This window comes from Anomalospiza imberbis, chromosome 2 (genome assembly GCF_031753505.1).
Source record: "Anomalospiza imberbis isolate Cuckoo-Finch-1a 21T00152 chromosome 2, ASM3175350v1, whole genome shotgun sequence".
NCBI lineage: Eukaryota > Metazoa > Chordata > Aves > Passeriformes > Viduidae > Anomalospiza > Anomalospiza imberbis.
This window is the reverse complement of record NC_089682.1, coordinates 69,438,914-69,452,148: the sequence shown is the minus strand read 5'-3', so window position 1 is coordinate 69,452,148 and position 13,235 is coordinate 69,438,914. Positions and strand designations below refer to the sequence as shown.

The 13,235-nt window shown below is 42.3% G+C and overlaps 1 protein-coding gene across 1 annotated transcript in view; it reads left to right on the top strand.

The window, feature by feature from the left end:
- The first annotated feature begins 2,211 nt into the window (after positions 1 to 2,211).
- Positions 2,212 to 13,235, top strand: part of TMEM135 (transmembrane protein 135) — a 159,646-nt gene continuing 148,622 nt past the window's right edge. Inside the window, exons 1-2 of the mRNA XM_068181563.1 lie at positions 2,212 to 2,478; positions 12,568 to 12,695. Of these exons, the coding sequence (XP_068037664.1) occupies positions 2,338 to 2,478; positions 12,568 to 12,695 (269 nt within the window). The 5' untranslated portion in view covers positions 2,212 to 2,337. The remainder of the gene's footprint in view (positions 2,479 to 12,567; positions 12,696 to 13,235) is intronic.

Below are 13,235 nucleotides of genomic sequence, written 5' to 3'. Positions count from 1 at the left end.
CCCTGTGAGGGTCAGCACACAGCAATATTCACTCCCTGAGGCTGCCGCACAGCTGCAGCTGCAGAGGAGCTGTACCCCAGCACTAAAGCTGAACTTTTAAAAAAAAAGCTATCTCTAGGGCCTTCTACTAGATTTTAAATACTAACTATGACAGAGTTCTACCTGAAGAGGGTTGGTTGGTCAGATACGCTGACTGAAATAGCATAATTGAACTATTTAGGCCAAAGATCTCCTACTGCAGACTTGTTGTGAGTCTGCAAATAGTCTCTCAGTGGCTCCAGATTCTGTGAACCATCCATCCTACCCATCTCTGGGCTGCTAAAATTGAAATGCAAGTATGTTCTTGCACCCAAACAAGCTCCTTTGGAAAAACAGTAAAGGAGTTAGCAAAATCAGTGACAAATTAGTTATATCTTTTTGTGAGGATGATCTCAAGTCTTATCAGTGAGGTGAACTCTTCAACAGTTCTATTTGGAGCCAGGCTGTAAGAGAATGGAATTTTCCTGCTGTGGATCTGTTCTAAGTCTGCATTTCACTGCAGGTTAGTTTGCTTATCTTCCTATGGACTTCAGGATGTATGTCCCACCTAGGTCTTGAAACAATCTCTTCTTGACTTGACCTCAGCACAGGTCATAGAGAGTGTACTTGATTTATGAGGACAGAGTGTTTGTGAACTGTTATTTAACAGAGACACAAATAAAATACTCAGGTCCTGATACACACTGCCCCTTTAGTCCCTAAATTAGCAAAATTTCAAGCTGGATCCAGATGCCAGTTTTGCAATTGAGCTGTAACTGTGTCATCAGTCATTGCTTTCATGGTTTTGTAAAAACTCCATCATGTCCAAAGGTGATTAGGGGACTGAGACATCTTTTGTATGAGGAAAGGCTGAGGGACCTGGGGTTCTTTACCCTGGAGAAAACTGAGAGGGGACCTCACCTGTGTCTATCAGTGTCTGAAGGAAGGGTGCCAAGAGGATGGAGCCAGGCTTTTCTTGGTGGTGCCAAGCAAGAGGACACAAAGCAATGGGCAGAAACTGATGCACAGGAAGTTCCACCTAAACATGAGGAAGAACTTCTTTACTGTGTGTGTGACCAAGCACTAGAAAAAGCTGCCCAGGGAGGTTGTGGAGCCTCCCTCATTCTGGAGATATCCAAAAGCTGCCTGGACACAATCCTGAGTGACGTGCTTTAGGGGGTGCTGCTTAAGGAGGGAGCTTGGATGAGATGACCTCCAGTAGTCCCTTAAACCTTAATTAGCCGTCTCCCTGGCCACCATCCTGCCTGCTGCTGGGGCACTGGGAGCCACTCCCTACAGTCGTCCACTGCGGAGTGAAGGGACACAGGGGACACGTGGGATGTTGTGCGTGTGTGCCTGAGCATGTATGCATTTTTTTCACTTTTCTGGTATCACTGTGCTCATAATTAAACGATTTCTTTTTAGGAAGACTTTGCACTTAATACACAGTTGTGCACGTGGACTCACGCACAGGCCAATCTACTTCCCAGCAAGTTTACAAAACGCTCCAGCCAGCCTGCAAACACTCGAACCACAGGAGACAGGCTTCTAAGTGTGCGAGGAGGCCACACCAATTAAGACAGGAAACAATGTTTGACATTATCCAGAGGCTCAGGAGAAGCAGGACGACATGAAAACCAGAAGGAACAGGGTGGAGTGAGCTGAAGGAGATGTCGCTGCCGTCACAGGCGGCGGGCAAACTGCGACATGACCTTTACTGCTGAGCTGCTCGGCGTAGACTCCTTGCCCTCCACTGAAAGCCCTCACCACCACGACGAGATCAGCCGAGTCGTGCGAGCGGCTCTCGCCGCAGACATCCCAAAATCCGTACGGCTGCGATTTTGACCACACCAAGTACAGAAACATCCCTTTGTACAGGCACCTAAGTGCCCGTGCCGCGACGGGTGTGTGACGGGACACGGGACATACGCAGGACACACGAAGGGGACACACGCGGGACACAGGGGACCCACAGACGGGACACCCAAGGGCACGGGGGACACGCACGGGGGACACGCACGGGGGACACGCACGGGGGACACAGACGGCCTCAGCCGCGCGGCCCCCCCTTCCCCCGCCCCGCGGCTCGCGCCACCCCCGGTCCCGGCCGCTCCCCGGCGGCCGCGGATTGGCTGCGGGCCTCACGCGAGCGGCGCGCGCGCGGGGCGGGGGGCGTGGGAACAACGGCTGTGCCCGCGAGTAACCCCGGCGCGCGCAGCGCCCCGCGCGACCTCTTCCCCCGGCACCGGCGGTGACGCGGCGGCCGCGCGCGCCCCGCGCCCCCTCCCGTCCCCTCCCCTCCGCGCGCGCGCTGCAAAGATGGCGGCGCTGAGCAAGTCCATCCCCCACAGCTGCTACGAGATCGGGCACACCTGGCACCCGAAGTGCTCCTGGGCTGTGCTGCACGTCACCCAGAGCGCCCTGGCAGAGTCCCTCCGCATCTACGGCACCCTCTACCTGGTGGGTGTGTGTGTGTATGTGTGGCAGCCCGGCCCAAGGCGGGGGCTGGCCTGAGACGACAAGGGCAGGAGGGGCATCAGAGAGAGGGGAGCCTGGCCTTGGTTTTGGGTGGATACTAGGGCGCAGGGGGCAGCCTGGCCTGGAGTGGAAGGGGGCTACAAAGCACGTAGTGGGAGCCTGGCCTGAGCGGAGGGGCAAGGGCATAGGGATGTTTTTTGGGGAGGACACAAGCGGTGCCATGGCGAGGAGAGCCCGGCTTGGGGTGGCAGGGAAGGACATAAGGCATATTAGGGAAGCTCGTCTGGAGTGGGGGGAGAAGGTCATGGTCGGAGGCAAAGGGCAGGAGACAGCCTTGACAGCAAGTCAAGAGGCAGCCTGACCCTGGAGTGAAGGGAAAGAATCGCAAATAGTATGGTTTGGTGTGGAGTCTGGTGCTGGGGAGGAGGGGGATGGTGGTGGGGCCGTTTGGTGTAAGGGCTGGAGGGTTGTGTGGTGGGGGGAACCTGGTGTTTGAGCGGGGGGAAGGCATGACAGGGAGAATATGTTGAATCTGGGCCAAGTAGGGCAGAGGAAAGACATAGGGGGTTGTGGCATCTGGAGGCATAACATACTGTGAGAGGATAGGTGCTGGTGGGTAGAGGGGCATGGGCACATGCCTGAACATCCTATTTTTGTCACCTTCCAACACCTATGATACCTGAATGAAAAGCATTAGTGTTTGCCTGGGAGGCTAGCATTTTGTCTTTGGCAGCAGCAAGCGTAATGCACGTGTGTTGGTGACACCTTTGTAATCAGTGCTTTAAGATCAAGGAGATTCCATTGCATAATGAAGCAAGACTAAAAAAAATTATGGACGCTAAAGGAGTCTGAGTATTCAGAGAGTATCCTACAGGCGAGTTATCTTAGTGTGAGTGTGCAATTAGACTTGGTTATATCACCTCAGTTGCAGGTGGCACATTTCCAGCAAATTAGGGTGTAGATAGAAGAGCTGGGATGCGTTTGCATCACCTGTGTAAACATACCCCGAAAGCCAATCGAAGTTGGAATCGCTGCAGGTGAGCGCGGCTGTCCCCGCCTCCCTGCTTCTGCGTAGTGGTACCTGGGGGAATGATGAGTGAGCTGGCCACTGAGCTGCCCCCAGGCTAACTTGACAGAAAGAAGCACAAGTCCTTGCGTCTGCACCAGTGATGGTGGTGCAACAAAGTTATTGATCTGTGTAATAAAGAGAAAGAAAGGAGTGAGACAGCAGCATCCTACATAATTCGGTTAAGCTCCCATTGAAGGGTTTCTTGAGTGAAAATTATGATGCCATCCATTTATATGATAAAACAGTAACTGGTAGCAGTGTGAACCTAAGGAGGTGTCCTGTCTGAGAGTGAACATTTTCACTCTGAATTGCCAAAGACAGTAGTGGCAGCTGTTGGTAGGAGCATACAGTGAGCTGTATCATGAAACTAATACAGAGAACATTCTCTCCTCTTCCTTTAACCAGTACTATTTTCTTTGGATCTGTTTTCTATCTAGTTTGCTCTGTAGGAGCATAAATACTTGTACCAGCAGAGCATGGTTCTGAAGTTAGCTGTGAGAGGTGTAGTGGTGATCTTTCAGGTCTGGCTAAATATAAAGCAGCTTAAACAGTTCTGTAATTAAATCAAAAATCCCCAACAGCCAAACAAATCAAGAGGTTTCCTGCTCATAGCTCTGTTATGTTCACTCAGTTGTGCAGTCATGGGTTAGGGGGAAAAGTTTCACTTTTTATTTCTTTGAAAAGAAAAGCAAACCTAAAAATGCAAGATGTTTTCCTGACCTGTTTTGCATTGTGACCCCATAAACAGTTACATCTTGTCACAAACCCAAAGTGAGGTTGGAGCCTTCTCAACCAATGTCCTGCTATATTGTAAAACCTCTGCCTCACTTTTTGCACTGTTTTCTCTATAGTTCAGTTTAGTTTCCCTTAGGTTTTTGTTGATGGTGTTTAACTTGACCTGCCAGAGTAATCTAAAGCTGAGCTGCTCTCAGATCCTGTCTAAAGAGAGAGGATGCTCTTGCAAGTTGCTGCTCCCAGACACCTAACTGTGCTTTTTCTTTGTGTGATTCTGGACCTCGTCTCTCCATGAGCTAACCCAGAAGAGGTTACTTACCCTGCTTTTAGCTGGGGTCATTTTCAGATGCAGTAATGAATTGAATTGGATTATTAATGAGCAGGATTTGATGAGCACCAAAACCAGTGTAAGGTAAAGAGGAAAAGGGTGCAATGTGGGCTGCAGAGGAGGAAGCAGAAGCTTTGCAAGTTAAATAGCCTGGCAGGGAAAGAACAGTCTTGAATTAAGAGAGTCATCACAAAAGTTGTTCTTTGCTGGACTTACAGCTGTGCTTGAAAACCTTTTAATTGTAAATGAAATACCACAGTTGTACAGCAGAAATGTTCCGGTTCACCTAAGAGGATGGACTTAAGTTATTTGGTCTTTATAGTTATATCAGTGTGCGTTCAGAATGTTTCTGGTAGTACTTAGTCCTGGTCCTTTGTAGAGCTCAGCAACAAAAAAATGCACTTCATTTTTCTGTGTCAAGCCTGTAAAATGGCTTCTGATCGTTCCTCCTGTTGCTACAAGCTAATAACTAGGGAAAGGAGATGAAAGTGTTTCCTTTCACAAAAGCTTGTGTAGAAATGAATGAGAATGAATAGATGAGAATAAATAGCCAGAGGTTGTTCTGTGAGAGAACGTGGTTAGGGACAGTTACAATCCAGAGTCCAAACTCATAACAGCTTCACCCCACATCTCTTAAATGCTTTGTTTCTCTTTAGTCTGTGGGAGACTGATGGAGCTGAATTAAGTGGTGTTAGGAAGTGAAATATTGGCTGTCAGTAAATGACTGTATAGAGTCTTTGCTTTTAAGTAGTGCTGTACTCTTTGTTTAATTGTTGTTTTTTTTTCCTTCTCTTCTTAGTAATTGTGCTTGAGTATTTTTTAGTTGGAAAAAATATAGCCTTGAGACACCATACTTGCACTGTCTTTATTTTTGCTCCAGTACAAATGGATTACTTTAGTGAAAATGGGCTTCACATCTAAATTGAATTGTTCCTCCCCATATGAAGTGGCTGACAGGAATGTCTGCTTTGTAATTAAGACTGCTTGTGTTTTCACAAACCAAATATCCCCATATGCAAGTCTTATGAGACCCACTTAAAAAGAAAAAAAAGTAAGTTGCTTGGCATCTATACCTGCCAAAGAACCCATAAACAATCTTTCATAAACCTTGTAATTATGCTTTTTGAAAACTATTTGGCTTGATATCTTGAAATTTCAATGAAAAAGTTCTTCCTCGGAATTTGCTGTATTTTCTTCCCTCTATACTTTGTTTTTACGTTAGTCAAAGCTAAACAGAATGGGAAAGTGTCATCTTGTATTTTCAAAGCTGCAGAAGTCAGACTTCTGGAAATTCACAGAGATGAGGAAAAGAAAATAATTTAACAGGGAAATTGCATGAAACTGGGAAAAGGCTGGAATACTGGCTTTGAGTTGTCTCAGCTTCCATTTCCCAAGATTCTGTTGATTTCACATGCATTAGAGCAAAGTCCTCTGTTTCCTGGGGGTTTCTACACTTTAGACGTTTGTTTGCTGATAGTGCACAGTAGATAAATATGCTCAGTCATTTTTATGAAGTCTTTGTAGTGTATCAGAGATAATCTGATCAGGTAACATTTTCACCTAATCTAAATAAGGTAAAAATTGTTTGCTACTTTGTAGTAGTAATTCTAGAGCTCATTCTTCTAACCTTTTGCCTGTGGGATGGCAAGAGTCAGTCATGCCATTCACCTTTCCTTTCTCTTAGTCTGATTGTGTACTCTCTTTACCTAATTTAAGACAGGCTTCCTCTCTCACTTTCCAACCTGACTTCTGTCCTGCCCTTTTCCCTTTCAAACACAGGTCTTCCTCTCCCCACCTACATTTCCTGCCCTTCCTTCCCAGCACCAGCCCCTTCCTCCCCTATATCTGTTGCCCTTCCTGCTGCTAAAGGGCACAGCCAGAGCACAGCTTGAGCGCTGGCCCAAGCTGACTCTTGGCTTACTTCTGGCTCTGACTTCAGACACCTCTCCCACACAGCTCTGCTGGCATAAGGGAGAGGAGCAGCAGGCCTAGTGCAGTGTGGGTGCCAGCGGGTCTGTTTCAGATGTCCTCTGCACTGAGGGTTGGTTTAGCCAACTCTTTAGAACATATGTAACCAGTGTCTGCTGCTCCAGTACAGATTTTAATGATCCTCAGCACTTGCCTTATTTTATTGATTTTTTTCTTTAATAATTTATTCTCATACTCTTTTCATGGTCATTTTCTTACTTTTGATTCTCATTTTGGTTTTACTTCTAATATTTCTTCATACTTGTGCCATATCTGGTTTTTCCTATGCCTAGAATAATCTTCAGGTTGTTAGATGCCAATTGCTTCTTTCTCTTTCTATGTCAGAAGGATTTTTTTCCTACCTAGGATTCATGTGATGTTGTCTTCCTGAGCCCTATTTGACCCATCAATAACTGTATTCTGTATCTTAATCTCCATTCCTTATTCTGTAACTTCTCTAGGAATAGGATCGCATTGTGTATCTTATTGTCTGAGAGACAAATGCTATCAGCTATTGTATAAATAGAAAGTGTTTTTTCTTCCTCTGCAATATCAGTGGGAGGGACATTGGTATGAGTACAGCATGGGCCAGGGAGCTGCAGTGCAAGTAGCATGTGGCAGCTGGCAGGTCACTTCACAGGTAAATCACTCTTTGACTGGAGGCAACAACAGCAAGAACAACTCTTCTCTTATTGTGCTAATGAATTATTTTGAAAACGGTTATAAGTGGGACAGAATCACCAGCCAAAGATCAAGCTGAAGTGTGAGTCTCACATCACTTTCCTGGCTGTATGCACATTGCTGTAGGATTGGGCCAGAGGTCCTTCCCAAGGATGGATGGTGCACATTGGCTGTGCTGCTGCTGCTTCATGTTCGCTTTGCATGCAGCTTTCCTTGGGAGAGCTGTTTGAGCTGGTCCTGAGCAAAGGTGGAGAGCCGGCTAACACTAAAGTGGATGTTCTCTTATCTGCCAGCATAGATAGAGTCATCGTATATCATCTTTCTGAGGTGTGCAAGAAGGCTGCACTGCCCAGACTGTATTCTAAAACACTCTGGAATTGCTGGGTATATTAAAATGTGATTTTTTCCTTGTATGTGCTGCAAACCATTGTGTGTTTAGAAGTAGGGTGGGAAGACTAGGGAGGAACTGTGTTATTGTGGAATATGCTTCTGGATGCCAGCTTGGATCTCTGGGTTAGCCTGTCTTCTGTCTGATCCAGTACCTAGAGTTACTGTGATGGTGGTATGTGATTGCCTTCTTTTGGATATCTGTTCATCTTAGTACTGTGCAGTGTCCTATGTCTCTCTGCTATGTTATGAATGACATGTAGGTCAGTGTCTTCTTGTCTTTAGATTCTTCTAGAAGCTGGGTTAAATATGACTAAAATTAGCCTAGATATTACTAAAGTAAGAATCTGTGACTTCTTCATTCCAGGCTGTATCATTCCACTCTGTTCAGGTGGCTTTCGGGCCATGCTATAAAATTTTTTTCATGAATTGAAAATAAAATGAATCTTTTGCTGAGATATGCTGAGAATTTAAAAATAATCATATAATAAATTCAGGTGAACTGAAAAATTTATGCTCAAAGATGTAAGGGGTAACCAGGAGCCTGCATCACGATAATTTTGGAAATTGGGGAAAGCCTCAGCCTTGACTGACTGAGCAAAGATCTTGGTAAAGACACTACAAACACTGAGAACTAGCAGGGACTGTTTATCAAGGAATAAATCTGTTCTCTTAAGTTGGTACAGCTTTACAGTAGAGTGCAAGAATTTCAGGGTGGGAGGACAATTCTTGAAAATTATGCTGAGTTAGACATTTTAAGAGGCATGAAATACAGTCTCCAGCTCATTCCAGTAGAAGGAAAACAAATAGTAAAGATGTCATGGAATGAGAGTGATTCCAGACTTGAAGGTAATTTATATGTCATTCGAAGAATGTGAGTACTGTTTGTTTTTTTTTTTAGTTGGTTGAGTGATACGGAAAATTTTAAAAGATCCAGATCAAAACAACTCAAGCCACTGATGTTGATCCTCATATAGCATCTCGCATGAGACAGGGCAACTCAGAGCAAGAGGCATTCATTCTTCTTCCACAGAGTATTGCAGGAACTGAGTTACGAAATTAAACAAAGTGGAAGCCAGGTTTTGCAATCTGTGAAATCAGGAAGGGACTAGCTAATTGAGGAAAACCAAATCTGTGTGTTTCAGAGGATGCATGAGAAAGAAGTTGCTTATTTGAACAAGTGTCTTTCAAAACCCAAGTGTTACCTGAGGGCATTTTGAGATTCAGTAACTCCAAAACACTTAATAATTTTTATAAAACAAAGGAGTAATGTTGTAAAATTTGTAAAAACTTGCACATTAATCTAAAAGAACATATAAATAATTGAATATAATTATGAAAGAAATCTGACGTGTATTTGTAGCACTGCCCATCATTTGAGTAATCTGAGGTGTTTTCTCAACTGTTTTAAATACTGGAGATTGCTTTGCTTTTAGCATACAACTTAATTTATAAATTTTTCCTTGGGTTTTTAATGACTTGCAGCATATGGATTATATAAACCATGTGCACAGTTGTATTGGTAATCTCTAAATTTGCATTTTAAAGGTGCCTCAACATGTCAGATAGTTGTGCTTATATATGCTATTGAACTCTGCTTTCCTAAGGATTTGGCTAAGTGTCTGCATATTTCTATAGGGTTTTAATTTTTTTTTCCTGTTTTTCTTTTCCTCTTTTTCTTTAATAAAATTTTGTTGTGATGTGTTTGATTTCAGCTGGATGTTGTGAAGGAATGAGAGATGGTAGTGCTTGTTTCCATTTTCCATCAGTCAGTGTAGTATGTGTTGCCTAATTCCACCAAATTTTGATGGAGGGGTAGTCCTTGAAGTTATACACTTTGTACAAACTTAGGACATGGTTAAGGAGGGAGGAGGGAGAGACAAAAATGTTGTACACAGGACAGCAGAACTGGCAGAAAGCCTGCAGTTTTTTTAGCCTGCTGTGTAACCTGTCCAACTGTACATTGATCAGCCATTCATTAAGTCAAACTATCCTTTGTGTGCAGTGCCTCTTGTGGAATCCATAGTTCAGGAATATAGGTGAGGATTAAGGATACTGGAGGTGAAGCTGAGGTTATTGTGGTTGGATGATGAATGCTTGTAGGCGTTACATGACACATCATGAAAATAATCAGGCCTGGCTGGTGCCTCAATTCATGCTTGGGTTTGAATCTCATACTCCTTTTCTGCTGGAACACCAATAGCCTAGCTCTAATCTTGCAGTAGACTATGTAGCTGTGTTTAGGGATGGTGTTGGAATTGTGTATATTCTTTCCATGGTTAGGACACAATAAATAAATTCAGATTTTTTTTTTAGATCTATGGGGCTTAATATTTGCATATTAAGTCTAAAGTAAAAAGAAAAAGGACTTGAGTAATGATATTCCACAAACTGAGGTATCCTGAAACTGGTGGACTGATTTTTATAGTTACATTTTTTATGTTGGAGAGTCAAAATACTGTTGTATGGATTTTTTAGTTTATGCTAGAAAATATTTTTTCTGTCTGTTTCTTTATTAATACTGACCAGTTTTTTTTTTTTTTTTTCAATGCATCTGTTAGCATCTTTATGGAGATTATTATTTTGCTAAGGAAGTACCTAATGGATGTCCTGATGCCCTCTCCTTCCATTCTTTCTGCTACTGGCATTCACTGCTAAGCCTTGACCAGTGCATTTATTGTAAGAATTTGGTTTTCATCACAATGTTCTCCCAGCTGATTTGAGTGAAGTGTATCCCAGTGGGAGCCATGAACCCCTGCATTCTGATGTCAGATTTCATAATCTTTCTGCACTTTAATAATACTTTTCTGAAATGTGTGATACTGATAGGGACAGCAAAATGGTATCCAGAAGTATCCAGAAGTATTTTTCCATGTAATCACATCACTGGTAGCAAAAGAGTAGAAGAATTCTGTAGTCTGCTCTTGCCTGCTTTCAGCCCTACACAGTATTTATCTTTGTTGATGTCTATAAAGCAGTTAGAAATGTAAGCTTTTATAAGTTGTTTTTTTTTTTTTTTTGTGTGTGTATGTGCATGAAGCTCTATTGCTCTCAAACGTATTTCTCTTTCAATTAGTGTGACCAATTTTCTTTGGAATGGTTTGTGTGTTATAGTTTCTGGTTATTTTCTGTTTTTCATTTGGGAGTAGGATAGTAAAGAGAAGGGAAAGAAGAAATTTACATTAATCTAAAACTTCCTGGAGACATTACAGAAATAATTTTTTGAATTTGATTTGACATTAATTTGTAAGATACCAATCTTGGTGTTGCACTTCTTACACTTTGGTCTCAGGGAGCAAGGCTTCACACTTAGATATAAGGGCTTTGTTCTTAAAACAAAAACATTAGTTATTTTGTTCCAGTGCTCATGTCCTTCCTGCAATATGCTAGAAATAGCTGAGTGGGTAGCAGCTAGTTATCTGGCATTTAGACTACATTAAGACTTTCCTTCAGCAGAATGATTATCTAGATTGCATTATTGCCTAATCCATTATGCTCAAAGCAGTCTTGACACTTGATTAAGTAATGTGTAAATCTGTTTTCAGAGCTCTGTTCATGCATGGATTTCTTCTTAATCCTTAGTTCAAGCTTCATTTTGGAAACAAGATTTTGGCAGAACTTTCCCATGGTTAGTTTTAGTAGAATCCTCAGCCGATCTCTGATTCCAAAACATCTACTTGCTATTCATTGGACAGTGTTTGGGAAGAGTATCTCCCTCTCACAACCAAGACTTTGAGATGTGCTGGCAGTCTGGATTTGACAGGATGTCTTTCTTCTCATCAGCGCTGGCAATATGAAGCTTGCTCTGTTTGGAACTTCTCTAAGCATTGACCAAAAACTGTCCAGTTTTGAGACTCCTGAGGAGATCAGTGCAGATAAAGATAATAATGCTAGTAGAATGAAAAATTGTCTCATGGTGTATTCAAAGTATACTTCCATGGAGTTGTATGAGCACACAGGCTGAAGGGACCTTGGGAGGCCTTAAGGTTGCTTGAGGACTTTTCTAAGTTTCAAGGGTCTCCAGGGGTGGAGAGTCCACAGTCATTTTCAGCAACCTCCTCCAGTATTCAGCCACCCTCAAATGGAACCTTTTTTTCTTTAGGTCTAACCAGAGTTTCCCATACTTGAGCTTGTCTGTTGCCTCTTGTCTTAGCCCCGAGTACCTCTGAGAAAAGCCTGGTTTGCTACATCTTCCTGTTAGCTAATTGCACAATTTCTGTGGACAAAAAAAAAGCTTTTGGACCTTTATTGTTTGATTCATTAAAGAGGCTATTCTTTATAATACCTTGGACATACATTAAACTGAACAAAAATAATGTTTATTCTTCAGATTGAGCCTGTTGTCTGCTATAGGCAGTTTTTTAGGTAATATACCAATTCTGTGAAATATGTTAGGAATGTGTTGTTCTCCCAGCAGATGGTGAACATTTTTGAGGACTTGAAGTTATTTAATTGAAGTAGAAATCCTTTAAAATACATCACCACTTCACAGACACTGTGTAAGGTGTATATTTGGATTACTTTAGTGATATTCTGACCATAATTATGTGATTGTCCAATTGTCTTAAAGATAGAACTCTGTAGATATATCAATATCCTAAAAGCATTGGTACCTGGCAGACGATGTTTCTGACAATTATGGCCAATGTTAACAAGGTAATAAAATTCCTCCTATACTTCCCATTTTATATTGCTTGATGTATTTCCTGGTATATATATTGTAATGGCTGGAACAAGTCCAAAGCAAATCTTTGTGGTATTGTCCATAAAGTTTAATAGGCTTTGTTTTACTACTTGAGTGGGCATGCCTCATTTTCCGTTTTTCTATTTCTTTACCATGTGCAAAAAATGCCTAACTGAATTAAAGTTTGTCCTCCATTTTTTTTCTTCCCTTCTCTCTCAGATTGCAGCTATTCTCAGGAAACGAAAACTTGACTATTATTTGTACAAACTGCTACCTGAGATCTTGCAGTCAACTTCCTTTCTGACAGCAAATGGGAGCTTGTATATTGCTTGCTTTTGCATTCTAAGGTTGGTATACGATCCTAAAAATGAAATGTAATAAAGCTATTTTTGTGCAACTTTTCAATTTGTATAATAATTTTTCTCTTTTTGTAATTGGCTTGTTTGTAATGCTTTGAAATAATAAAAGCTACAGCAATCATCTTGATATCTGGTTTTACCATTTAAATATGAAGCTTTACTTTTTAAAAATTACTTTAGTCTCATTTTTGGAATTTTCTAAATGAGTAAACAAGTCAAGCTTTGCTTCTTTTTCTCTGTTTTACAGATTCAAAATATATTGTTGCAGGAAATTCAAATAGATTCTACAGGGGAATTAAAAAGGCCTAATCTTTCCTAGAAATAATTGATGTAGTTTGATATTGGTTTTTATTTTCGTGATGCAGAGGCTGTGATAACTTTTAATTATACTGAACTTGGTCTGGCCATCCAAGTTTGTACTTTTCCTTACCATCATACATGAAGGAAATCCCAGCACAGCCTCTGGGATTCTGTAAGACACGGACTTTCTCTGAAAAGTGAGCATGAAAGGCATCTCTGTATTCTGTT